The sequence below is a fragment of the Phalacrocorax carbo genome, chromosome 1 (genome assembly GCF_963921805.1).
Source record: "Phalacrocorax carbo chromosome 1, bPhaCar2.1, whole genome shotgun sequence".
Lineage (NCBI taxonomy): Eukaryota > Metazoa > Chordata > Aves > Suliformes > Phalacrocoracidae > Phalacrocorax > Phalacrocorax carbo.
The window spans coordinates 209,738,478-209,766,395 of NC_087513.1; the positions used below are offsets into that span (position 1 = coordinate 209,738,478).

Consider the following 27,918-nt stretch of genomic DNA (forward strand, 5'->3'; position numbering starts at 1 on the left):
TTAGAAAAGCCCTGTTTGCAGCATGAAAGCAAATATATGCAGAATGCAGTTTCCAAACCTGCCTAGCAATGGCCCAACCCCACTCTGAATAAATATGCTGGCAAAATCACCACCAAGTCAGGTGGGTGCAGGTGAAACAACGTTGAGCTTTAGCACAATTCTGCCCATGTTATCTGAGGTTTCCTTTTCTTTCCAAAAGCAATCTGGAATGTTTGCATAGGGTGTACAGTAGAAGGAGACTCTCCCACCCCTGATTACACTAAACTTGCTGCATACTTCTTTTTTTTTAAAAACAAAACAAAACAAAACAAAACAAAACTTGCTCACATTGCTCTAGCTCATTTGCCCTCCGCACGACTCCACTCTGCCAGTCATCCCAGGAGAATAAAAGATCTCAGCCTACAGCCCAATGAAGCAGTTGAGGGCACAGGACCAGTGGATGGGAAATACGTCCCATAAGCCAGGACTGAAGTTCTCAAGCCCACATGACGTTGCATGCACCTCCAGAAATCAGGAAAGGTGTATGGACAGCAATTCCCAAATCAAAAAGTAAAATGTTTTGCACTCCAGTGTTCCTCAGAAACCTGTGGGTCTCACTGTTTGCTTCAGAGGAACATTTTTCTTAATGCATCAACTAAAAGAAAGAGAAGATGGACCTGATTTATGACCTTATACTGACTGGTTCAAATTCCTCAACAGTTTATCGACCCTAAAGTTAATAAAAAAAATGTGACTCTTCAGTCTAATAGGTTATTTTCAGTTTTAACTAATCTGAGCTCATGACTGGCTTTGGAACTGCAACAATTATATGAACACTAAGATTGACTATTGCTGCCCAAAGACACAGAGCCTATTGGAAAAAAAAAATTAAATCACTTCTATAACAGCTGGGGACAAAAGAAAAGTGAAGGAAAATAAACAGCGTTGAGTCTATTAATGTATCTGTTCTGTATCTGAATGTCCTTCCAAATGAGTAACTGAAATGAGACTGAAAGTGCAACCCAAGTACAGTACAAATACAAGATTGTCTGCATTGAAATTCCATAACTTTTCTTTATTCACTGTGATACATTCAAAGTGCTCCAGATAACAGCCATAAAGTAAAGGAAATTAAAATAAAAAGGCGGAAAAAGACCATCAGATACATATGGTGATTATTCATATTTCAAAGCATTAGTAACTGCTTGTATCTGAGTGCACCAAAAGCCCACATGAGGGTCCATGTTTTTGTACGCTGCACCTATAAAAATAATAATCACAGGCAGCTCTAGCAAAAAATGTTTTTCAGAACTAGAGCCAAAGCCATCACAAAGATAAAGCACCATCAGGCATATGTTTACAAATGCCATAGTAATTAGTAGAGTGTAAGAAAGGCTTAGCTGAATTAACGTTTTCCTTGTATAGCACAGGGAAGCTCTGCTTAGATTCATTCCTTCCCAGCTCTGCCGTTTCACACCAGGGACTTGCATTTGCCCCAAAACACCAAGCACCACAGGCAACTTGGTGAGCTTAAGGAGACAGTGAGAGATGGATGGAAGAGAAACTGGAACTGGAGCCAGCGTCTAGCCTCCTATTTAAAAAAATAATATTGGCATGGCAGCATCTACTTAACCACATTACTATAATACAGTGGCACAACCCACCTAAGAAACACCGTACAGACCTCATTGACCGGGCTACAAGTATTTGGCTGGACTGATTTTACCTATGAAAGACAGTTATTGTTCCAAACTACAGTTCTGCTATAGTAAAAATATAAGCCACTGTTACCTGTAAGAGACAGCAGAGCATCACTTCATAGCGAACTCAGATTGCACTGTATAACGTGGCTCTATTCCAGCTGCAATATTACTGAACTGTGCATGTGACGAGAATTATTTGTAACTCAACAATTTGATGGGGAGGAGGATTCCTACCCCAAAAAACACAAGAAACAAATCAAGATGCTGTACAAATTACGCTGTCAAAGGGATTCGACAGAGAGACACTTACAAATCTAGGGTCACTCTACCTGGTGTATTTTTAGGTAGAACAGCATGGATCTTCAACAACAGGGGGAGAACTCAGTAGAACCCGTGTCCTGCTCTCCCCTTTGCCTGCTTTGTAGGCAGCAATTCAGATGGCCGGCATGACCCAAGACAGGCTTCTCCTCTGAAAATCTGAGTTGCTGACACCAGATTTTCCTAAAAAGATCTAAGTAGGTCATAACAGAAGACAAGCCTCTGTCCCCATACGCCTTCTATAATAGTGTATCCATAGGGGTCCTGCTAGGTGTAAGGCTATGCCCCAACTGCTATAAAGATTTAAGCCCATGTATGATTTGTGTTTCCCAAAGCAGGATGCAATGGCACTGCTCATATGACCAACGTCATCTTCACAGTCAAGTCTGTTGCAAACTTCAAGGTCTGTCTGCTCAAAAAGCATTTTTCTTAACTATGTTACTAATAAAGTCTCAAATCACTCAGGCTGAAAGGAGGTTAGAAGTGTTATGCAGTTAGTTACCCTTCACGCTATTTGTGTGGCATTCATCTCCCACAGCTCACGCCTTGCCCTTTTCACACTCCCTTTCTCATGCAGGAACACAAAGCTGTAATGTTTGGGTTGCAAACACCATTAAATGCCCCTCTTCAGCCCCCAACAGCATGGAAATATTTTCTTTTAGAAGTTCAGATCGAAGCATTTCTACTAATCCTAGGATTTATTAAAACAAACACTGTAGGCATGAGATAGTCAACAGCGTCCCTTTTACAAGATTCTTTGGAGACAGTTCCGGTTTTGTACTGTTTACTGATCTGCCCCTAATTAATCTTCAGTTGCTCAGCTGCAAATTCAGCAAGGCCACCTGCTCCTTCCCCACCCAGCAGATGTTCCTTTCTCCCCAGTTTCGAGCTGTAATGACAGCACCACACAGCCCCTCTCCTGAGAACAAGGTGGCTTGCTTGAAAAGCTATATATGACTTCCCAATGTTACAAGATCCTATCACACATATTTGCAGCACAAGTCTAGCCTTTCTCAGACGAGTAATTAAAACCAGTCATCAAGTGCTTTCAAGGAGTTTCATTGTCTTTATCCTTCCCTGCAGTCAAGGTAGTTGCCTTTGATCCAGTAACAGATCTGTGCGTATTTGAGGGGTGTGATGCGAACAGCTACATTGAAATCCTGTGGCGTGCCATTCATGTCCACCCACTGATGGCCTGAAAATATTCCAATAATTTTACGCTCCCATTTGTGATTCTGCCTCTTCCACATCCTCACGTACACCCCAGATCCACTTGCACCCGGCTGGGCATCGCACTGCTGGTACAACAGGTCATACGTTTCATCTTTGACATCACAGAAACGGTAAACCAGGTTTCCCGGACGATCGTTGTCATAACCAGAGAAGTGAATCCTCCCTCCAGGCAAGTGTCTGGCTGGTGGGCTCACACCTATCTTCATAAACTTTCTTTTATGAGGCTTCTTGAGCTCCAGCAGGGCATAGTCATAATCCATGCCAATGTCATTGGCATTGCCTTTGATCCATCCTTTGGGGACATGCGTCCGTTTCACTCGGATCCACTGGAATTTCATTTTCTCAGGCATTGCTGAGTTGGTGATATTGGCCCCTTTGCTGCCATCTTTCAGCTTGGGCTTTAGGAACCCCACCCGCAGTTTCTGAGCTCCTTTGACGTAACTCTTGCCATCATGGATACAATGAGCAGCAGTAAGAACGTGCTTTTCAGCCACTAGTGTCCCCGTGCAACCTGTAGATAGCTTCACCGATGTGGAAAATGGGTAATTCAATAAGAAGTCTTTCCCAAAAATGCTAAACCTGCTGTCATAGCCATAGATCTGCCTCTTAGTTCGAGATTTGCCTTGAGACCCATCACCGCTGTTGCTCAGAATATATATGCCCACTTCAGTTTCAGTGAGGCTACCATTAGCATATAAGGTTTCATAGGACAGGTAGTTCTTCACTTCTTCATAAGTTGGCAGCGGAGAACTTTTGTGGCATGCTGGGCCACAGGGAGATACTACTTCCAGTCTGGCTTCAGCATCAAACTGCGGTTTGTCCAAGTTAAGGGTAGACTGTGGCAGGATAACTGGAACTCTGTAAGATGGCCAAGTTGGCTTCCAGTGAGAACTGGAGGGCATCACCTCTTTAGCGGCACACAGAAGGAGGATTAAAGTGGACAAGCCTGCCATTCTGAATGCCGGTCTGTGGAAAGCAAAAGGAAGTCCAGTTACTCACCCAAATATGTTGCAAGATTAATCTACCTTGCTAAGTATTAGCTTGCATTAACATAATGCAATAAGCGTAATACAATAAGAAGGGTCAAGTGATTTGAATGGAGCCAACTATCATTAAGCTCTTCAGGCTTCTCAGCATTAAACTAATACCTTAACATGTATCCTGAAACAAAAGTCCCAGGTTAACACTGAAACACAGGGCATTTAACCATTAGATGTGCTGACCCACCAACTCCCCGTTGACATCAGTGGGAAGTCTTCACACAGCGTTAAGTATTTGTCTTCACATGGTGTAAAGAACACTGAGCCTCTGTGTAAATTCCTGCATTCAGAAACCATAGCTCCTGCAAAGAGTAAATGTGTCTTACTTCAGCTAGATTAAAGCTTTCTTTGAAAGCTCCCACCTACTCTCTGACTCTGCTGACAGAGGTCCTTAAATCACCTCACACCGTTTGCCGCCTTAGCCAGAGACATCAAGCATCGGTAGAACAGGCAGGTGGACAAGAAGGTAACCTGAACAGGAGCTGGGCTGCGGAACATGACTGCACGGGAGACTCACTTCCCCTGGCGACTCGTACCAGAGGAAGGTTTCTGCTCCACGTGGCATTCGCTGTCCCCTAGGCTTATGCGAGAAAGGGTGATACCATTACACGAGGGCAGCTAATGAAGTAAGTTTACAATTCTTCAGGGAATTTTCAGTTAACATACTGGCTTTATAAACTCAGTTAATTAGAAATGCAAACCAACCCCCTCTGAGCAGAGGGAGGCAAATGGGACTGTAAATGTGTTTATGAACCACAGGCAGAGCACCTCAGACTGCAGAAAACAGCGTGCACTAGTACTGTGTCAAGAAAATGTGTAACTTTAGTTTATTTGAAAATTAGCCATGCAGCTGGATCGCTGCAGGAGGCGTTGCGCCCTGGGCAGGAAGGCAGGCAGGATCTCCCTCATACAAAGAATATTCAAACAAAACTTCACAATTATGTTGAGCTTACACATATTTAAAACCCTGCTGAGGTTACACTGATCACAACTGCAGGATCATTCCTGAAATACTTCAAACAAGTAAACCAAAGCAAATCATGCAGGAGATGACCACAGCTACCTAAGAATAAAAAAGAAAAATCCTTTCTCCAATGGTTTTTGTAGGAATACTCCATCCCTAGGCTGCACCAGAAAAGACTTTGGAAGCTACAGACTGCTAAAGTCCAAAAGTGTCCAACTCAAATATTGGGCCTGGATTCTTCCATTGTTGGTAGCATCCTCTCTGGGAATGGGGGCTATAATTAAAGCACACAATGTTCAAAATATCAATCGACTCATGCAGGATATCAAAACATTTCCATTCCAAAAAAACAGAAGTAGATGAGCAGAGCTGGTGCTACTGATGCCCACAGAGGCAGGTACTGACTCTTCCAGAAGTGACCAGACATTCTGTTGATAATTTTTTCATTAACAAACAGGACATCTTTAAAGGGATGTATTTTTTTCTAGAAGGTGTAAGCTCTATAGAATGTGTTGTTTTACACCTAATGGCAAATCATGCTGGAAAATACAGGTCATTTTAAACACGAAGCAGAATTGCATAATTTTCGATGTCTCAACTTGGAAAATACTTGCTTATGTATTCAAGGAAAACCATCAGCTCCTCTGGCTCCTTCCATGGCAGAAATTAGTATTTAATGTGGCTGGGTTTTGCAAGGTATCTAATGAGATGGTCTCACATTGGTGTAAGGATGGCCCAGGGAACACGTGCCGTATATCAAATACACCGGTCACATAACAGTGATTAGGAACCACAGAAAAAGACAGGGACAGATGATACCATTCCAACCCCACAAAGACAACCATCACTAGCATAAGTCAGCTGTTAACTGCCCTACTTGTGACAGCGAGGGCTGTAGGCAGAAAGGTTCCCCGTCCCCCAGTAAGAAACTAAGATGAGACTAAATCACAGTGATGCTGTGCATCAGGTAGCAGGTCCTATTATTAAGAGCACGTAATTATAAGAAGACTGCTCTTACCTGCTTCACACCAAAGTTATTCCCACAAATTACATTTGAAGCTTTCCTGATAGATGGAATCTCCGTCTAAATTGTATCACTCATGCCACTTCTTGGATTTAAAAATCATTCATGCTGACTGAGCCAATGCTGGCCCTTGCCTGGTTTATTTAGCTTGCAGGGGAAAATCAGAAGTGTCCTGTCAATTGTTATTTGCACAAGCAGCAAGATTCCCTCGTGCCCCTCAGTGCAGCAACCTGATGTAGGGACTGCCTGCCCAACAGCTTCTCTGCTTCCTCCGAGAGCATCATCGGGGCTGAGAAGAGAAATTACCCCTCCCTGCAACCTGCCCTCCCTCGTCTCCCTACCATCACCACTGCAGCAACGCCAACACTTTCCAAGGCAGTTTTAGACAGTAGAGGGCAGCCGCCCAATGAAGAGAACAAGACAGGAGCTGGGACTCGAGTTGGTCCCCAAAAAAGGCTTCAGAAGATCGTATCTGCATCTGTGCTGTGCTCTGTAAAGCAGCACTTACTCTGTATCTCTGAGCAAGCCTTCCCACACCCCTCTCCTGCTGCCTCTGTGCTATGATTACATTGCAGATACATGGGACAAAAAAGTCTTTTCATCAGTTACAGAACTTTTCTGATATTTAAGATGTTATTAAAACCTCACAATAAAATATAGCTGTGAGTTTATACCTGACCATAGAAGCTAAACATTGCTTACAAACCAAGGCATTTACTGAAGCCTTCGCAATTATGTCTTATCTGGAGATATCACTGGTACTAAATCAGTTCTGGGCTGCAATAAATAGAATAAATATTTATAACAAGATGCCAAATGAGCGCATAGTACCTCTTTCTGTGTAGATCCTCCCTCTTTAAAAAGGAAAACAGTTAAGCAGAAAAATGAAGGAATTTAAAAAGTAGTCTAAATTTAAAGAGACCTACCAGTTACCCTCTCCTTTCCTTTTCTTTTCTTTTCTCTTTTACTTTTCTTTAAAAAAAAAAAGAAAAGCTGAAAAAAACAGGGTTAATACTCTCTACGTTCAGCTACTTACTTGTGAGCGACCCTGAAAGGCATTCTCAAACAGAACAAACTGGTAAGAAGCGAGCACTTCCCTGAACAGCTATCACAAAACGATACTGAATGAATTACGATGTGCTGCTCTACTGTAGTACTGCTCTTCTGTTTCTATTTAAACTGTGTCATAAACTCAATCCACCCTTTGACTCAGTACAAAGCCCTGCTCTGATATCCAGCCTAGGAACCCCCTAGAAAGCGGTTTGTACATAATCACACTTGCTAATGGCATTAAAATTTAGAGAATGGAAACAGTGACAGCTACCCCGGGGCTCCCCACGCTGCTAAAACACTTTACAGACACATTTCCCTGCCTGCTATGGGCATTCATGCCTTGAGATAGATGTTGGTGAAAGAGAATTGCCTTGTTCAGGACGGACATGAATCATTTTCTAATAAGCAAGTAATTTTTCTGGAAGAGTTCACTACTTCAGGGGTGGTTCTTGTAATAGATGGTTAAATAACAGTAAATCTTGGAACATACAGTATAAAAGCTTGTGAAGTGAACAGTCTCCATTACATTTTGAAATTAAGAAAGTTTTTCCACAGTGCTGGAAGCCAGAATGGCAAAACACATGGCAAAAAAAAAAAAAAAAAAAAGGAAGAAAGAAAAGCAAGAGAGTAAGAGAAGAAAACCTGCGTCAAACCAAATTATAAAGGCGAGCTAAATCACTGTCACTGCCATGCCAAAACACCTCGGCTGCTTTTCTTAGTCACAGAAGTTGTTAAAACACAGGAAAAATATCTGAGTTGCACTTTAAGGCTTACAGAAGCCTCACTGCCATTAAAATCGCACATCTCTATTAGCCATCCTGCGATGCTGAGGGTGGTGCGAGGGTTACGCTGCCTTACCCGCTAGGCTGAGGGCTGTAAGAAGAGATGTCTCCGAAAACCTGGAACGAACTTCAGCACTGGCAGGCCAAGGGCGTCTGTTAACATACACAGCAGGCACAGCAGGTATTTTGACATGTGTGTCAGTGGCGCACACACACACACAGAGGAAAGGGATCGTATTCTGTGTTTACCATTTAGTCCATTTCCTACGGAATAGTTTTACCGCCTTTCACCCTCTTTCCTCCTTCTCTCTCCCTGTACGTAAAGCAGCTTCGATTTCACTGTACAAGAGCAAACTGAGTTACAGGCAGACAGTGATGGTCAACTCGAGTAAAAGGGCAAGCTGTGAGCAAGGCCGTGCACCCCCGGGCCCTGGAACCACCGGGCGATGCTCGGCACCGGGGCAGCCGCACAAGCGGGCTCTGCGCTGGGACCCCACCGGCCGCTCGGAGCCCGCTCGGGGCAGGAGGCCGGCGACCGCCGCAGGCTCCAGCAGCCGCTTCGCTGAGGAGGTGGTGCAGTCTCTGCCTTACAAACGCAAAATACTGATGTTCTCAGTCCCGGCGATGAAGGGACAGGACCGCAGGGGCTCAACCGGAGAGCTGCTTCGGACTCCTCGCAAGTGCGAAAGGCGGAAAAGGCGAATTTTTTTACCAGCTGTTTCCTCACAAGACGCCCCTTCGGAGCCGGTCAGCGGCAGGAGCGGCACCGGGGACCCGCCGCGGGGCCGGGCGGGGAGAAGCCGCGTTATCCCTTTTGTCTGCCCGCCGCCGCAGCGGCGGCGCCGCCTGCGCTCCCGTCGGTGCGAGCGGGGGTTAAAGATCCAGCCCTCGGAGGGCTCGCCCGGAGCCGGGACAGCGGGTCCCGCTGCGGGGACGGCCGGTGCCCCGCAACGCCGGGCTCCTGCGGCTCCGCGCCCGCCGGCAGGTGAGAGAACGCCATCCTCCCCGCCGCCCCTTTGTCCCCCGAGGCGACCCGCACCCCGCGGCACCCTCCCGACGGCCGGGACCCGCTACCTACCAGCTCCCCGCGGCGGCGGCGGCGGCGGCGGCTTCTCCGGGAGCCGTCAGGCAGGTGGCGGGGCCGGTCCCATCCCTCCCGCCGCCTCCGCGGGGCTGGGGGCGCCTCCCCGCTCCCTCCCGCCGGGCGCCTTCCCTCAGAGGCGCGCTCCGAGCGGGGCGGAGCGGCGCGGGGCGGAGCGGCGCCTCCCGCAGGTGGCTCCCGCCGCCGCCGAGCCGAGCCCCGCTCCGCGCCGCAGCGCTCCCGGCGGCGCAGGCGCCCTCCGCCCGTCCCGCCGTCCCTCCGTCTGTCCGCGGGGAGCCGCGGCGGGCGAGGCCGGGGTCGTCCCGCCGCGCAGGCCTCCCCCCTTCCCCGGGCCGCCGCCCCAGGGCATCCATGGGGCCTCACCCCCTTTTCTTCCTCTCATTCCGATGTTTTCATCTATTTCCTGAGGAAAAACATATTTTTTTTTCCCTCATCCTTGTTTTTATCCGCGATGTCCCAGCACTGCGGGCACCTCAGGGGCCGGCAGCCCCTCTCCCCAGGCCACCCCAGGGCTGGGGCAGGAGGTTTGGGGATGCATTGGTGGCAACTCCGCGCCCTCGAGGGCACCAGGCTCTTTGTCCCCAACGCCTGGGTCCCCGGTGTGGCAGGTCCCTTCTCGGAGGGTCCCCAGGCATGGGGTGCACGCCCTGCGTCCCTCCTGCCATCGCAGGGCATAAGCGGATGCTCCAGGAGCTGCAGTCTGACACCTATGTTGCCTCATCAGGCAGATATTCGAATTTAATTGACAGACACATTCTTTGCATGTGTTTTAATTACTCATCCTTCTTGAATCCTTGTAATGGTATCTGGCAAAAAAAGAGGGAGCCAGGAAAGCAAAAATCCTGCAACATGTTTTAACTTCACAAGAAAAATCCACAAAAAGGTTTTGCCAACATTCCCAGCTGATGGCCATTACTCCAGAAAGGAAATATAAATCTCACAGGAATCAATTTATTTGCTGCCTTGTGCTGACTTCTTCACCCCGCTGCTACCCTTACGAAGGACCAGGAGAGCTTGAAGCACGGTGATAGCACAGACCCTACGTGAGGAACTGAGATGTTACACGACCTTAGTTCTTAGACGTGGTTTTTCTAATTTGCATTTACTTGGGCCTAGCACCAACCCCATTTGGGTCTGTGGAAAGGTTTTAACAGAGATTTGGAAAGAGCAAGTCCTACAAAAATCCTAACTACTCAGACAAGTCTTTCTCAAAGGCAGATGATTAGAGGAGAACTACAAAGTGAGGGAGAGGTCCCCAGGATAGAGGGCAAACATCTCCAGCGGAAACACAGCTAGAGAATACAACTGGTGGCGGGGGAAGCTGGGGCTGGTGACACCAGTTCAGCTGCTCTTGGGCCACCGGGAAATGATCATGCAGCAGCAAGGGACATATCTGGAGTATCATCAGGCAGCTAACAAGTGAGACTCCATCAGCAGTACCATACTAACCACAGATCCCTTCCTCATCCGCACTCTGTGCCTATTCCCAATATGGTGGGCAGTCCCACTGCTCAGGAGGCTTTGCCCTGGACACCTCTGCCATTCTGCATGGGTGGAGGAGTTGGCCCATGTCTCGTAGGGGCTGAAAGCGTTGTGAGGTTTGGTTATGCCATGGGAGTCAGGGCTGCAGCAGTGGCCCAGGTGGGCTCTTGCTTTCCATGGGCACACAGCCCCTTCTGTCACCGCTGCCGGGTGTGCTGCAGGGCCTTCCCCGCTTTCCTCTCACAGTTCATTCCTGGCTGTAGTAGATCACCACACCAAACGAGGCCTCTTGATCGCTGCTACTCTTCTGACAAAGTACAGGTTGCCCAGCAGTCCCTTCCAGATGACCGCAAACCCTTCACTGAACAACCCTCTGTATGTCCCTTTCCTGCTTTATCTCAAATGTATCAGTCTTCCTGTACCACATTGCTGTTTTCAAAAGTCTCAGTGGGAAGAAGGAATAAATATTAGCATAATTGTTTCCTTCTTTATATGCTTTCCCCAATTTTTGTATTTACAGTGACTGCAAATAAATTCTGACTGACTAAAGGAGGACTGTTTGATCTCCAGACACAAATTTAAATAGACGCAATCCTAGAAGGTATGACACTGGTAGAAACGTTTCCAGCAGGCAGGGGGGCAGAGGTGCAAGGCACTGCTACGATACACACGGCAGGATTCACCTCATTTAACTGCAGGGGTCTGGGCTGCCCTGGGCTATCCATGACACACTGCAGGACTGCAGACCTTCCCTGTCTGGAACAGCAGCTGAAAGTCAGTGCTGGAGGAGGTGAAGGCACCCCATCCAAAAAAAAGTGTCTGTGTAAATGTCCATAGTTAGAGATATCCTACTTGTCCATACATCTCCATGCACTTCTCGTGGTTTGCCAGTGTGACTCCGCCTTCCTGTGACTGACTGCTGTCTCTCTACCTCTGATTAGGGGAAAGGATCATCTTCTTTTTGTGTGACGTTTGTACAGCACCTGCCACCATGGAGAGCTGGTCCATAGCTCAGTTATACAGTTCATAAGGCATTATGTGCCTTTACATACAACGCAGACAGATGAATAGGAGCCACAAGGCTTGGTGTCTACAGGACTCCTCCTGAGAATGAAACCTTAAAGAAAGCGTTGGGCACAACTTCTTTCATGTCAAAGGGAGTGGACAAGAATGTTTAGTTTGAAATTTGGTTAAAAGACATTTGGTTGCCATAAAAACTTCTGGATTTTTATTATTTTTAGGGCAATCATTAAACCACAAGCTCAGAAAAGACAGTTTGCCTGGCCTGTCTTAATGCCTGCCTTAAGAAAAAATGGACCACTGCCCAGTTCTCTCTAGAAGCTATAAACAAAATCTAACATTTTAACTTTCTCATTCGAAAGAGGAAAAAAAATACCCATTACAGATTCTTTTCCCTATGCGTATACTTCTTAAGAAATAAGAGCTCTGGTGAAACTAGGCTGCACAAGATTTTTAAAAAGAGTGAAGTCCAAGATCTCAGTGTTACTGTGATCCATTGTTGAGGCAAAGAGCAGTAAGTGACAACATACGTAAGGGTGAAGAGGTATTAGCTGTACTATATTGTCAAGTGATAACACACACGCTGACTTTTCAGCACCTTGAGAGTAAGCTGCAAATGAAACAGTCTACAGGTGGGAGCCCTAATGAATGGCACTGTCAGGAGACAATTTCTCATGGTTGAAGAAATCTTTTATTCTGCAGGGAACTGAAGTAACCTGGCGTTATGGGCCTGCGCCAGATTCCGTGGCAGACAATGGAGTGATTTCAGAGGCCACTGAGCCTGGAAGGAAGAATGACAACCCACAATTGGCTCAGATGAGTCCTCCCATTGCTCACTGCTGATGTAATGCAGCAGAAAAGGCCTTGGAGTTCCCCACTGCAAGGGCAGCTATCCAGCGGGCTCCCTCTACCTTTCCTGGGACAGAGACCCCTGCTCACAGATGCCGTTTCCAAAAGCTCTTTCTAGCTGTGGGAGGAAGTTAAAGGTGAAGGCACTCTATCTGTTTGTAAACAGTCTATTCTGAGGGCAAGGATGGTGCAGACTGGGACTCTGGAGAAGCAGGTCCTATCCCCATCTCTGCCCCTAATTCATTACAGCACTTCAGGAAGGCCCTGCTGCCTTGGTTCCCAATCTGTGCACGAGTGTGAGAACGTGTTCTGTCTCCATGCAGTGTTATGATGATAAATACAGCAGTGGCTGTCCCATGGCTGGGTGCTGTGATGATGTTTGCCCCAGATATGGTGCACCAGAAGGTGATACCACCCGGAGAGAATGAACTCTTTTTCCCAGATTTTCCAAGACTGTGGATGCAAGGGTGGTGCAGGAACTTATTCCTAGTTCCCAGAAGCAAAATGCTTTACTGTCAGTTCTTAAAGGAAGTATGTGAGGACTGAGAATCTGAGTTGTTTGGTTTATGAGAAAGATTGCCAAGTGGGAAAACTGACAGCTGAATGTGTACAATGTCCATCCTGTGTTGGTAAAACTCTTGTCATCAGCGAGTGTGACACAGTGGAGCCGAGTGGAGGACTCTAGCCTTGGAGAGGATCCTTCTGCTCAAATAAAGACAACTAAAAGCTAGGCACAACCACTCTAGATTCCTTTTGCAGGCCTTTAGGGGCTACCTCAGAGGGCAATTTATTACATCCTAAAATGGGATATAAAATAGGCCAGACAGTCATTCCTTAAAAGCACCCATTTCCTTCCACTGTCTGTTAGGAGAGGTTAAATCTAACTTTTTGATGCCTACAGTTACATTAAGTGAGTCCCACTCGGTGTGTCCATCGTCTTGGTGAATAGGGATATTTAAACATATAGTTGCAATTCTTCCTGACAGGGGAAGGTCTCCATTGCACAGTTCCACCTGCAGATATAACTGTGCGAATAAAGACTTTGCCTGAGACAACTCAAGCTTTACAGAATGTTTCTAAAATTATTAGAAAAGTAATCTACTTTATGGGAAGCACAAGAGGTAACATTGGGCTGAAAATAAAGTATGTTTAGGAATAATTTTGTAGGTGTTCCCCCTGCCCTGAATTCTCAGTTGAAATGCTTATTGTGATTATCTATATATCTGTCAGACAGGGCATCGGTTTCTCTAAATATCTGCTTGAAATAGAATATATTATGTAGAAAGTTTTGACCAAACTATGGGATGCATAGAAAGAAGAAAATGAAGAAGAACAGAACATTTTGACTTCAGCTTGGTTCAAAATTCACAGCTATATATATATTATATATGCTCTTAACTATAGAGAACTTGGGAATTCATGTTATTCATATTACTGAAAACATTTCTGACAAATTATATTTGAACTAACAGTGCTCCTTTAATTTCCTGATAGTGAAAACTTGTTGAAATAAAACAGGCATCTGGATTTGCTCCAGATTCTTGTAAGACACTGCGTCTTCACCATTTGGATAAACAGCATATCAATACAGTGACGTAATCCCAAAATAACACCTTAAAAATAAAACATCCAGGGCAACTGCCCTCCCGGAGAACTTCAGGAGTTTCCTGAAGAAGGGAATCTTCAGAGTTGTGCAAAACTGGATCACATTCATCACCACTGGTTTTGGTTTCGTGCTAGCCTGTGTCTATCTCCTGGGTTTAGATTCTGCTGTAGGTTTCACTGCTCTGTCTGGCGGTTTTGAACTCACCATGTACTCATCTAAGAATAGTGAGCTGTAACATTTTATAAGTGCTGTATGTGACCATGAAGTTACTATACAGTTAGAAGGTCATTGAGGGTATTAATAGACTGCTTTTCAGCTCCCGTTGGAGATCATACTCACCTCGTGGCCAGCTTGTTTAAAGGGAAGCCGTGTTCAATGCTCGCAACAAAGGAGAAGGTTCTATCCACAGTGAAAGCCCACACACGCAGAGCAGATGAGCTGGGCACAGTTTTTGATCAACCTTTTCACCATCTGCTCATCAGCCTTTGCAATGACGTTGCTTGGCTAATGCTGGGAAGGGCCTTTCCTAGTCCTGTTGTTCAGCAAGAATTGGTAGGATTTTTGATAAGATGCTTGAGCTCAGAATTAGTTTGATGCCTGGTCATGTTGCACCCAGCATGGCGGCACCCTGAAGTTAGCAATGTGACTCATAAGTGAGGGACATAATATTTCAGCCTATGTTCTAGCTATGGTCCATCTGGCAACACAGACAGAGCCTATGCAGTTAAAACTTCCCTCAGGGAGAGGAAAGGTTGAACATGGTGTTCTTGGCAAGATCATCCTGCAATGGAAGTAGGCCTTGTGGGGACACCTAAAGCAGGTGTATCTCCCCAGCTTAGGGAGACAAAGTAAAAGGAAAATCAGCCAGGGATGGGACTATTTTAATGAGTTGTTCTGCCTTAATTTCTCAGTCAAATAAAAATTTGCCAGTAGAATTTCTGAGTCCATATAGCACCTGTGAATCAGTGCTCCTAAGGGGAATGAACGTAGGCTTCCGGCGCATACAGGAGGGCTGTTTAGACATCGCAGCCAGCACATGGGACTGTCTCATAGCCGCCTCTGGTCTGAAACGTGAAGAGGAGTCATATTAGAACCAGGAGAGGTCAGTTATGATTAACTTGGGAACAAGTAAAAAAGATTAATCTCAGCTAATTTTAACCACCTAAAAATTATGCCAGTAGCCTAAGGAAGGCCATCGTTAAGTCAGAGGAGAGGAGGCATCTCCAGAGGGCAATCCATCCCACCCATGTTATTACGCAGTTATTACGGAATGAACTGCAGTCTAGCATTATTTTCTCTTGGGCGTCAGTAGAGGCAGTCTAGACAGCCCTTGTGAAGAGGACATTTGGCTTTTAAAGTTAGATGGCAATACACCATTCAGAGTTAAGTGCTCCTCATCAGAGAATTGCTCTTGGGCAGCTCTTGTTTACATCTTGTCAAGATGAGATTGGCTTGTTTTCCAAATCTAGTGTATCCAGCTATGAAAACAGTGATGATTTTTCTCCCAAATAGGCAACCTGTTTCACTAACCTATGATCCTTTTCCTTCCCTTGCGGCAGATGACTTCTTTCATTTGCAAGGTAATAATTGAGATTTTATGCTTCTCAGCTGTAACTGCAGCTGCAATATTTATTTTGTTCTGGCTACCTAGTTCCATGTGAGACGCAGACAAATTGGAGGTGACTAAGGAAAAAAAATAAACAAAAAATAATTAAAGGTAAATAAAGACAACTTGTGTAGCTCACCATAAGATGAATCTAACAGTCTACTCTTGCAGTGTAGAGTATATAGGACCCTAAGGAGGAATTATTTCACATTGCATTACAGAGTATAATGATAAGAGTATAATGTGATAAGAAAAGACATATTTGGGCTAAATGTCACCAGAAAAATTTCTAACTTTGTGAACTGGTTGTGAAATAGTATTCCGGGGGATTTCCCCCCTGCCAAGGTTATATAAACTGTGTGAGGCAAAACATTAGGAAAGGGAACAATCCTGAATATCACGTAGCAGTTTAGGTAATCCGATAGGTCTTTCCCAGCACTAATTACTACAATCTACAATTCAAAGCCTAGAAGATAAGAAAACCATTTGATGATACGTCTTGCAGAGACACATCCCATAAGGAATATTTATAGAAAGTCTGGATGTCTTATAACTTATTTTCGACACAGTGTGCCTTTGAGTGCATTTCAAAACTCAGAGAGGAATGTCTGAAAATAGCCCTGTGCTGCTCCATACTACGTACCAAGTACTTACTGGTGGTCTGTAAATATTTCCTCTCTCAAATGTACTCAGCGAAAAAGCCTGTTTCCGAAATGTCAAATCTATGCACTTGGCCTACACTCTTTCAGTTAAGCTGGGTTCCCTTCTGTACCAAGGAGAAATATTTAAGTGAAAGAATTCAATTTTTAATGACATGTATATAGCCTCACATAAGCCAAATCAGATAAAGATAGAGATACTACAGAGCCAAGTCTAGGACCAGGTCTGCACCAGGAGCTGAGTCATACATCAAACCTGTAAATATAATTTAGAATTTAACATAACTTTCTCATCCTCATCTTCATTGAAAATATGATCTAAGACAGTAAAGGTCCTGGCACTGCCCTCATCCTAGTGTATTAGAAGGAGGATCCCATATAACTACTGATTGGAGTAGTGGACCAGGGCCATGAGGAAAGACCCCAGCCAGAAGTACCAGCTTTTGCTGTACCTTAGGTGCTGCAAAACACTTTGGTCTGTCTTAGCTTTGCAGTCAAGTTACCCACACGAATAGGGTTTTATAGCTGGAAGGAAGCACTGTGATCTAGCACAACATCCTGCACTACCCGGTAGACTTCTCCATCCCAGGTCACTAGACTTGTTTGAGCTAGAAAGACATTTTAAAGAACACTCAGTCTTGAGCTAAAAATTATCACAGTGGAGGTATACATTACAGCCTTTGGTTCATCATTGTCTAGTTATTTCTATTTATACTTCAGCTGTTTATCAAAATATGTTATGGTTAAAGGTTTTAAAAGTCTAAGTATTCTGTCTCAGTACAATTACTGTTATTCTAAAACTTCCAATTTCATCAAATGCCCGGCTGCAATGCAGGGCTCGATGCCCCCCAGGGCACGGCTGGCCCTCTCGGCTGCCAGGGCACACTGTTGGCTCATGTTCCACTTGCCATCGACCAGAGCCCCCAGGTCCCTCTCTGCAGAGCTGCTCTCCAGCCTCTCGTTCCCCAGCCTGTATGTATGTCCAGCAGTTGACAGCAATGGTCAAGAGAGCTCTTGACAAGTTTTTAAAGCTCCTAATTTTAACATGTCTAATTTTAGTACCAGCTGTAAGCAATAATATTTAACTCTGGGACTGATACCTCTGTTAGCTGGCAAGGCTAATGTGTATTTTCTGTGTTGATTTTGGGGCTAGGAAACTGTTGTACGTAATTTTTAGAAAGTCCTACTCTCACAGTGGGAAATCCAGAATACATCATTCAGACTAAGTCACTTTCTCTATACATTGCAGAGAGGTATTTTAAGTAGATATTTATCCTGTGGTTCAAAAACATTTGAGACCAGTTTTTTTCCCTTATCAGTGACAGAAAGAGGCGATGCAATTTTTGACATACAATTTCTGCTATTTTGAGATCACTCCTTGCTGGCTTAGTTATAACAAGTGATTTAACTGCCTGGTCACAGAAATCCTGCCACTAAAGTCAGTAAAACGTTAGGTCAAATTGATGTTTATCAAAGAGCAGGCAAACTCCTCTTGCTTATTTTCCAGTATTAGCTTAAGATAATACTAATAATACTAATAATAGATATTTTCTTCTTTGCAAGTCTGTTGGTTACCTTGCTGATTTCTTTAATGATGTTTTAAATCTGTGTTAATCAGTATGCTTTTGTTCTACCTTTTCACTCTGCTCTTTTTCTATCAGCTTAATGCCCCAGCCTGATTCCAGAGAAGTCTACATGCTTTCTGATGATTTGGAGGCCATCTAAACTGTTCCATTTCCCTAGGAAAAGTAGGCCAACATTTCTCAAAGCTTTGACTTGAACTATTTACCTCGCTCCCGCCTAGCTTCTGCCTAGCATTTACCAGTTCTTCCAGATCACTTGAACATTCTTCTTAGCAGCTCCCTGCTGAATTCTCTGCTCTCAGTAGTGCCTGGGGTGGCCTGGCATTAGTATTCATTTAAACCATCAGTAGTCTTTAAATCTATTTAGAGAACCATAGAATAGTTTAGGTTCCTCTGGCGGTCTTCTAGTCCAACCTCCTGCTCAAAGAAAGACCAAGTCCAAAGCTGAGCCTTAGATTCACCTCTTGAGTCCAATAAAGCCCATCTCTTGCAGAATAACCATCAAGGACCATCTGCTGCCTTTGAACTGGTTGCAAGTTCTCTACAGGAACGTGTACTGCTTCACAGTTTGAGGCTTCCACAATGATCTACCCTGTATCCTCTGTTCTTTTCTAAACCTCTTGTGCATATACGGCTAAAGAAAACAATTAATAGCAAGATAAGTGGTTATGTGCAAGAGTGGCTTGATTTTGTTCTCAAAGACAAGTGAAAACCAATAAAAACAAGAAACATTTCTTCAAATGTCTTACAAAAAATATTTTCCTGCAATTTTTCAGATGTTGTTTTCCGGATTTTATTTATTTATTTACCATGTTGAAGGTGGATTGGCAGACATGTGGCATACAACAGGTTAATTTCCTGAAAACTTACTCAAGTTCCTTACTCTAACTGAAAAGATGGGTTGGTTAAAGTGAAATAGGGTGAAATGTAAGAGTTTGTGATATACAGAAGATCAATTGGAGAACAAGTCTTACAATGAGTGGCTGAGATAGCTGGGAATGTTTAGTCTGAAGAGGAGGCTGAGGGGAGACCTTATCGCTCTCTACAACTACCTGATAGGAGGTTGTAGCAAGGTGGGGGGTCGGACTCTTCTCCCCAGTAACAAGCAATAGGATGAGAGGAAATGGCCTCAAGCTGCACCAGGGGAAGTTTAGGTTGGACATTAGAGAAAACTTCTTCACCGAAAGGGTTGTCAAACTTTGGCACAGGCTGCCCAGGGAGGCGGTGGAGTCTCCACCCCTGGAAGTATTTAAAGGATGTGTAGACGTGGTACTTTGGGACATGGCTTAGGAGACATGGTGGTGTTGGGTTGATGGTTGGACTTGATGATCCTGAAGTTCTTTTCCAACCTTAATGATTCTATGATTCTACGACTTAGATAATACTGTGCATCTTTTTCTGTATCAATCTATGAAAGTCGTGGATTATAATAAACATAGTGTCCTAATACAAAAGGTACAACTATATGCACAACTCAAAGCATACTAGCTTTACTCATCTGGAGACACACCATTAATGTATTTCAAAATAAATACTTAACAAGCACTTGTTAAATCTTTCCTGCATTGCCAGCATAAGGATACAATTGTCCATTGTACTGCAACAGGCATGATTATAAATGGAAAGGCAGTTTTAAAATAACAAATTCTCTATTATGTTACATTAGAAGGCGGCCATTTGCTACCAACAATGCACACAGAAGGGCCTGTGACAGCAATGCTCCAAGTTATATTTTGTCTAAGTATACATTACATATAGTAGTATGCTGGTAGCTGCTGACCTGGTCTATTGTATGATTTTCAAACAAACTCTCTTTTGCCCTTGCTGTAAAGCTAAGCACATTTTTTCAAAGTTCTTAGCAAATAATTGCCATATCTCCATTTACAAAAATAGAATGGAGCTGAAATTCCTAACTGAGCCTGTGGGGCTGGACAAATGATCACGAATGTTTAAATATTTGATTGGTAAAAAGCCAAATTTTGAATGTCATGGAGAGTGGCCAGTGCCAAGCATCCCATTCTTCTACAGGACTCGAACATTTGAGCTGGAGCTAATTGTTTACCCAGTCTGTCTGCCCAGTCAAACAAGCTCCTCGAAGCTCATTGCTGTGAGCCTGCCCGGATCCCCATTCCTCAGCCTTTATGTACTTATTAGGCTTACAATAAAGGATGGCACCGAAGCAAGAGCAGACGTTAACAAAGCTGGGGAATGCCAGGCCTGGTCAGAATTAAATCAGTGTGTCATCTTGTTCTGATGCGAATATGGAGTTTCTGTGGTGAGGGTAGGCGAGTAGCAGAAGGAGGGGGATATGCAGTTGAGTCCCCTGTACTGAACTCGGCAGGGAAAGCTGAGAGCTGACTGAGCCTTAATCAGGACCTGACAGCCTGATCCTGCAGGCAACATTCTCATGGAAATAAATGGGAGCTCTGTCTGATTAAGAACATTATTGTATTATATTGTTACATATATTATTTGTATTCCTCCAGAATCCACAAATCCTAACTCAGTTGGAACTGCACTGTGCTATACATTATAAAAATGAAAAATAAATTTTACTTTCTCACCCTGTTGTGCAATCAAGATAGAAAAATCATTCTGTCTGCCTGTGTTTGCATACCATGTTAGTGACACAACCTGGAATAAAGCCAAGGTCCCCTGAACCCTCGTCCAGTAGGCAATGTTACTCTAATTTAATTAGGTTTCTCAGCTACATCCCTAACCTTAGTACTTAACTCACCTTTGAATTTCATCTTCTTTTGTATCCCTATAGCAGTTTCAGGAGACTGACAGAGACCCTATACTACAACCCCATGTGATATTTGGTGAAGAGCAGAACTTTTAATTTGTTTCTAGTATGTTTGAGGAGACAGAAATAAATTTGTGGTACTGATTGTCTTTCTTCCAGGAAATGTTTGAGGGACAGAAAGCAAAAGAAATGCGGAGCTGGAAACCAGCAGCTTTTGAGGTTAAACTGATTCTCTTTCCAAAAGTTATCTGAGGAGCTGTTTGTTTACTCAGGGTGGTTAATTAACTTCATAGTTTGACAGAGATCACCCAGTGTGGAAATTAAGAGGAGACCCTCAGTTTAGGTAACAGCCTCTGTGGTTTCCCTCTGGGATCGGTGGTGTGCTGCAGCATCAGTGCTCTCTCTGGTGCCCCAGCAGCCTGCTCCCTCAGCACGTGGCAGCAGTCTCTGTGCTGGGGTGAGGAGACCCTCTGCTCTTCCTCACTTGCTCAGCCTCTGGCCTTTCTGCTGAGACAACTGAGAAATACATCAAAAAGTGGTGCTGTTGTAAGACTGCATTTAGATTAGAAGCCCATGGCTCCAAACTGCCAGCTGACAGTGCCTCTGGTTGCTGCTGCCTTGGGCCTGATTTGAATGCCTGACAAAAAGGAAAAGCTCCACGTGTCATTGTCTGGCCCTGGCAGAATGCTCCTCCAGCTGTCTTTTCTAACCCACTGAGGAAGACTTTAAAGCATGTTCTGCTGTGGATGGAGATGAAATCACACAGGACACAGGGCACTGGGGGAGGCCCTTATGCTCTGTGGAGGCAGAGGACATCCTGGAGAGCGCCTGCACACTAATACATCCTCCAGGAAACAAACAGGAGGAACTGGAAGTCTGTGCAGCTGCAAAGCTACGCCATCGCTGCAATTAGAGATGTGGTGGGATGTTTGCATGGCTGGAGTGCACAGAGGCACTCAGGTGGAGCCATGATACATGCGTATTCAAATCTTAGGAGATATAGAGAAGGTGGGAAGATGGCTGTGCTCAGTGCAGAGGAGAGCTCCAGCGTGCAGGATGAGGGGCTAGGTGTCTCCAGAATTCTCTTACAAACTAAATTTCTCAATAATTCTCCATGAGATGTTTGCCACAGAGGACTGTTCTTCTGCCTCACAGATCTCTCATCAGGCAGCCGGCCTACATTGCCATTTTCCCTTTTCACAGTTTATTCCCCCTGCATTCTGCTAGATAACTCTTTTTTTTTCCTCCTGGTCATTTGCCATAATTAGTGATAAAACTGGAATTCCAAAGACACTGCCAAGGAGACAAGTTCCTGACATCCTCTGCTGAAAAATCACTTGTACCCGGGAATGTCAGTCCATATTTAGTTCTTGTTTTGGTAAACTCACGTTCAGTTGCTTCTTGCAAGCATTGCATTTATAGAGGAAAACAGGGCAACCTAAGAAACTGCAATTGGTTAAATGATAAGAGTAGAAGCAGGGCAGGTTTTCTGCACTAGAAGTAGGCATTTTACTACTGTGAAGTGGTAGAAGTCCAGAAGCCTGTTAAGGAGCAGTCACAGCAAAAAATTAAAGCTGTGGGTCTCATGAAGAGATGGGCTGGGATAGAGGATCCTAGGACAGAGGGGTAGGCTAAATGCAGAGAGTTAAACCTGCACTGATGTCTCCAAGTCACTTTACCCTTAACTGGACTTTCCCTGGAATGCCTGATGACATTTTGTCTTCCCCACCCCTCCATGTCTCCCTCTGGCCCTTCCCCTGGAGCAGCCAGAAGAGGGAACTTTTGCCTGTGCTGCCCAGAAGCCCTTCATCATTTCCATGCCCAGCTGCAGGCAGTATCATTCTCCATCCTTACAGCAAATACTAATCTGGAATAAAGATTCACTCTGAAAGCTGCTTTGCAATCCATTATTTGAAGGGATAGTACCATCAGAGCCATAACATAAAGAAACAGCAAGTCAAATTTTTAAAGCTTATATTTAGTCTTTTTCTTAAGATCTCTCAGAAATTATTCTGACCAATCACTTTCCCTATTCAATTGTATTAATTTACAGTGGGTGAAAACTAATGGCCAGTGATAGAAGTGGCTAATTTTTTTATTAGACTGTGGTTCAAATGCAATGGATAGGAAGTACATAGTTCCATGCTTAACTGCTTTGGGTAGTTCCTACACTACAGCCTCCCCATTATTTGCATGCCAGTCCTGCCAGTCCTTGTCAGAAATAGCCTTCTGGAGTTTGAAGCAAAAGGCTGAGGTGGGACATAGTTGTGACTTTAACACTGCAGTCATGTTCCCAGTGATTTCCAAGGAAGAGGACCTTTGGCCCTTAAGTGGGAATGACTGCAGATTGGCAAAGTCTTTTTCAGTTAGAGGTCCCCCAGTGGCCAAGAGGATAATAGTTTTGTCCAAAAAAAGATTTTTCCAAAAAGTTGAATGCAGAGAACTTGAAACACTCAGTGGAATCAGGCACTGCTCCTGTCTCCAGCAGAAGAAAGGGAATGGCAACAAGCAAATGATCGAATGTGTAGGTAACTGTGCTGGTCCTTTATTTCTGCCATTTCTGGACTTCCCACCATAGATCCAGACTTCTGTACGGAGAAAAGATGCCAGGCAAACCAGGAAGAATGCACAACCCTGCCATAAGGGAAGGAGGACCAAGTTACCTCAGCTGAGAGATGCAATTTGACCGAGCCTGTAGGGGTGCAGTGCAGGGAGCAGCCAGCACTCTGGGAGGCAAAAAGGAGCTGCAGGGATACAGCAATTGAACCAAAATCACAGGTGAACCTGGATGTCTCAAGGACGAGGAGCTGGTGGCCAGGCAGGGGTTCGTGCCAACCATTCTAAAATGTCAGCATTTCTCTTGCTCTGTGGCTCAGGGATACATTAGCTTTTCTGGGTCAGGCAGCCTGAAAATATCCCTCTGGTGAGAACAGGTGATTCAAAACCTGGCAGCTCAGCTGGTTCCATGCGCTGTGTATTCACCCCTGAGAACCAGCTACAGCACAAGGCAAGGGGGGAGGTGTCTGCAGGGCTAATAGCAAGCGGGGAAGCAGGTACACAGCTTCTCTCACCCAGAGATGAGGAGCTGTGGCCAGTGCTAATGAGGAGAGCAGCTGCCTCTACAGTCACCAATAGGTAAATCCTCACTGCCAAAAGACAGCTTATTCTGCCATCACCTTATCCTCAAAGCTGGAGACTTTCTGGAAGTGTTCTCACACTGTTCCTGGAAACGTTATCACTGTGGAAAGTTCTTATCCACCTGTTTGCTGGATTGTACCAAGGACACACATATATATGTGTAAGTTAGCTGCATCTCTCGCTAAACTGTGTTGACACTCTATAGGAGCAAACCAAAGGATGTTTTGTCTCAGTGTCTGGATTTCACCAGAAAAAAAGATCCATACATTTATTTCATCTTTGTCTACCTATATGATAATGCAACTATAATTAAAGCATGTATGACTGCCTGAAGATATTCTGACAGCATATTTTTCCGGTTTCTTCTACATTGAAAACTTCCTCTATAACAGTGCTGACTTTGATGATATTTTGGTCTCAGTCCTTTGACTAGTTCTTCATTTCACAACAACTTTTTGTCTCCAAACATATGTTGTTCTATATTACATTATATTAATACTCCAAAAAGCTAAAGTCAGAATAGCATTCTTTGTTCTTACCATAATTGAGCTGAAATTAAAATGTTGGCATTTCTTGTGGGATGGAAACTTGAGGTTTCAGCTAGATCTAATAGCATCTGTTTCATGGAAAGGAAGAAAAGTTTCCTTTGTATCTATTCCCTTTATTATTTTAATATAGACTAAAACTTTAAAAGCAGCGACTCACACCTGTTTTGTAGAATGCAGCTGCATTCTCGTAAAAACAGGGAGACATGGTTGTGTCACAGAACAATATTATCCTCAATGAAAAATTTGGTTGGAGATCAGAAAATGTCCTTCCAGCCAAAACCAGTCAATAGAGATTCTGTCTCTCTTCGCTGCTCTGATAAATTTAAACTTCACGTGTCATGGGGAGGAAAATGGAATACATTACCATTGATGAGCGAGATTGGCAAGCTATCTCAGCATGCTGGATGGAGCCAGGAATGATGTGCTCAGCTCCACTTACACCCTTTTACTTCACTGAGTGAACTTCCTCCTCATGTTCTGGGGGACTGAGTTGGAGGAATGATTCTACCCAGTCTTTTCATTTATAGCCATGGCAAAGCCAAAGTGTTTGACTTTTTACATCTATTAAGATAAAAATCACAGTGAGGAACCCAGAACTACAGCACCTTTTAGTAGATATCCATTTGCACAGTCTTTGCCAGTTGTGAGCTGGAAAGAGGCGACAGTTTTTCCATGCCAAGGAAAGGTGAGAGGGGTCAGCAATTTAGCTTGCATCACATATCTTTTCCACAGTCCCAGGCCAAACCACTGCTATAGATTTCCCCCCTCCTAGTCGCTGGACTTCCTAATGTGAGAAATATCTTCCCATGGAAAGCAGTGGTTACACAGTCACATGGGATCCTGCCTTAGTCATAGTGCTGGCTTCTGGCTCCGTTTTATGAAACTGGGCAGAGATGCCAGAGTTACCCTCAGGCTGACATCTTTCCTGTAAGCAGCAGCAGCAGAAGTCAGGAGGGAGTAGACAGGCCCCAAAAGACCCTCCCAGTCACCATAGAAAAGGACTTTTGACTAAACAGCAGGCAAACATCCCATGGTACATTACGGCACATGTACTGCCAGAAAAGCAGGGGATATGAATCTGAAGACGATACTGCCCGTGCTCCCTGAAGACCCTGAAACCTTTTTGTAAGACAAAGCTGTTCAGTTCTGAGTCTCAGACGAATTCCAATCTAAGTACAATGCACTTATCTGCACTGCTTTGGTGGTAGCTGTTGGATACTCACCCGTCAGTCTCTGACCTTAATAGCTCTACTGGTGCAGTTCAAATAGTTTCTCTGATGTGCACCAACCTCGATGAGAATATATCAGTGCTAAGCAGAGTGTCCTTTAAGCATTAGTTTTATGAAATGCCTTGAGAATGTCACACTATAAATTGCAAGCTTATTGAAAACCATGAGCGTACCCACCCAGACCCTGAACGGTGAGGAAGAGGGCTTGGTGCACCCTGGTAGCCCCAGCATTGTCAGGCCACGAGGAGCATCCTCACTGCTCTGGAGAGTGCTAAGCGGGGAAGCACAGCTCTGAGCCCTTTGGTCATCCCCCCAATTCATCAGAACAAGGCAGACATTAGGCATCTGCCCTGTGTTTCTGCCCCAGAAGGTGGTCAGCAGCTTTAGTTACCTATGCCTTAAAGGGCTTGATGTGCTTTATATGCAGTATCTAAGACTCTGCCATGGATTTGAATGGGCAGGTAGGGAAGGCTGTACAGGGCCGAGTGGAAAAGCCTAGAGAGCTCACTCAGACGCTGGGAAGGCTGGCTTTCTGCAATGGCAGAGCTTTCTGCTGGGGCTGCGGAGGGAGACAGAAAAGCACAATGATAGCCTGAGACTAATGTGTGGAGCTCCTCTCCTCACTCCCAGGCTGCTTCACCTTTCCCTCGCTGAGCACAATGACACCATTTCCTTCAAAATATGTCCCAGGAGAGACACAGCATGAGAGCGAGTTGAAGCAATGCATGAGGAATAGTGTGGCCAGCAGGATTAGGGAGGTGATCGTGCCCCTGTACTCGGCACTGGTGAGGCTGCACCTTGAATATTGTGTTCAGTTTTGGGCCCCTCCCTACAAGAAGGACATTGAATTGCTGGAGGGTGTCCAGAGAAGGGCAACAGAGCTGGGGAAGGGTCTGGAGAGCAGGTCTTATGAGGAGCAGCTGAGGGAGCTGAGGTTGTTTAGCCTGGAGAAGTGGAGGCTGAGGGGAGACCTTTTTGCTCTCTACAACTACCTGAAAGGAGGTTGTAGCAAGGTGGGGGTCAGTCTCTTCTCCCAAATCACTAGCGATAGAATGAGAGGAAACGGCTTTACACTGCATCAGGGGAGGTTTAGATTGTATATTAGGAAAAATGTCTTTACTGCAAGAGTGGTCAGGCATTTGAACAGGCTGCCCAGAGAGGTCGTGGAGTCACCATCCCTCGGGGTATTTAAAAGATGTGTAGATGTGGAGCTTAGGGACATGATTTAGGAGACATGGTAGTGTTGTGTTGACGGTTGGACTTGATGATCCTGGAGTTCTTTTCCAGCCTTAATGAATCTATGATTCTATGATTCTAAGTTGATGACACCCTCACCTGCAGGAGCAAAGGCAGAGGACAGTCAGGCTCAACAACTGTCCATGTTCTTAGTCGTCTTCTGCAAGGACTTTACACTTGGTTTGAGTAAGACAGTTCTAACATGGGACCTAAAACTACCAGGCAGAAGACGACCATCATGATTAGATGTCATTTGCCCTAAACCAGAGTTATTTGTTGACAGGTATGCTGGAAATAAAAGTTAAATAAGTTATTTATCTAAAAGACTTTTCCACAGGCAAATATGGATGAAATTAGGTCTGTAGCCATTTGGAGAGGCCTTAGCTCCTATTTCCACTGTCCTGCCACTGTTCTCTGAGTCTGGATAACTGTCCTGATACACCTAGTACTTGTTTTTCTCTCCCATTCATATTGATATGGCATCTAACATCTGGATCACAACTGATGAGTTGTAAAGAATCATAGAATCGTAGATTCATTAATGTTGGAAAAGACCCTTAAGATCATTGAGTCCCACCGCTAACCTATCACTGCCAAGTCCACCACTAAACCATATCCTCAAGCACCACGTCTACCCTTCTTTTAAATACCTCGAGGGATGGAGACTCCACCACCTCTCTGGGCAGCCTCTTCCAATGCCTGACAACCCTTTCAGTGAAAAAGTTTTTCCTAATATCCAACCTAAACTTCTCCTGGCGCAGCTTGAGGCCATTTCCTCTCGTCCTATTGCTTGTTACTAGTGAGAAGAGGCAGACCCCCACCTTGCTACAACCTCCTTTCAGGTAGTTGTAGGGAGCGAGAAGGTCTCCCCTCAGCCTCCTCTTCTCCAGACTAAACAACCCCAGCTCCCTCAGCTGCTCCTCATAAGACTTGTTCTCCAGACCCTTCCCCAGCTCTGTTGCCCTTCTCTGGACACACTCCAGCAATTCAATGTCCTTCTTGCAGGGAGGGGCCCAAA

The 27,918-nt window shown here is 44.8% G+C and overlaps 1 protein-coding gene across 3 annotated transcripts in view; it reads right to left on the minus strand.

Moving 5' to 3' along the window:
- Nucleotides 1-1,033: 1,033 nt before the first annotated feature.
- Nucleotides 1,034-27,918, minus strand: part of PRSS23 (serine protease 23) — a 289,202-nt gene continuing 262,317 nt past the window's right edge. The window contains exons 2-3 of one of the 3 annotated variants that reach the window (XM_064441410.1): nt 9,175-9,199; nt 1,034-4,199 (exon numbers count right to left, since the gene is read on the minus strand). In XM_064441410.1, the coding sequence (XP_064297480.1) occupies nt 3,068-4,186 (1,119 nt within the window). In that variant the 5' untranslated portion in view covers nt 4,187-4,199; nt 9,175-9,199 and the 3' untranslated portion in view covers nt 1,034-3,067. Of the gene's footprint in view, nt 4,200-6,255; nt 6,458-8,172; nt 8,295-9,174; nt 9,200-27,918 lie in introns of those variants that run through there. The other 2 variants (XM_064441412.1, XM_064441411.1) reach the window with 2 other exon arrangements.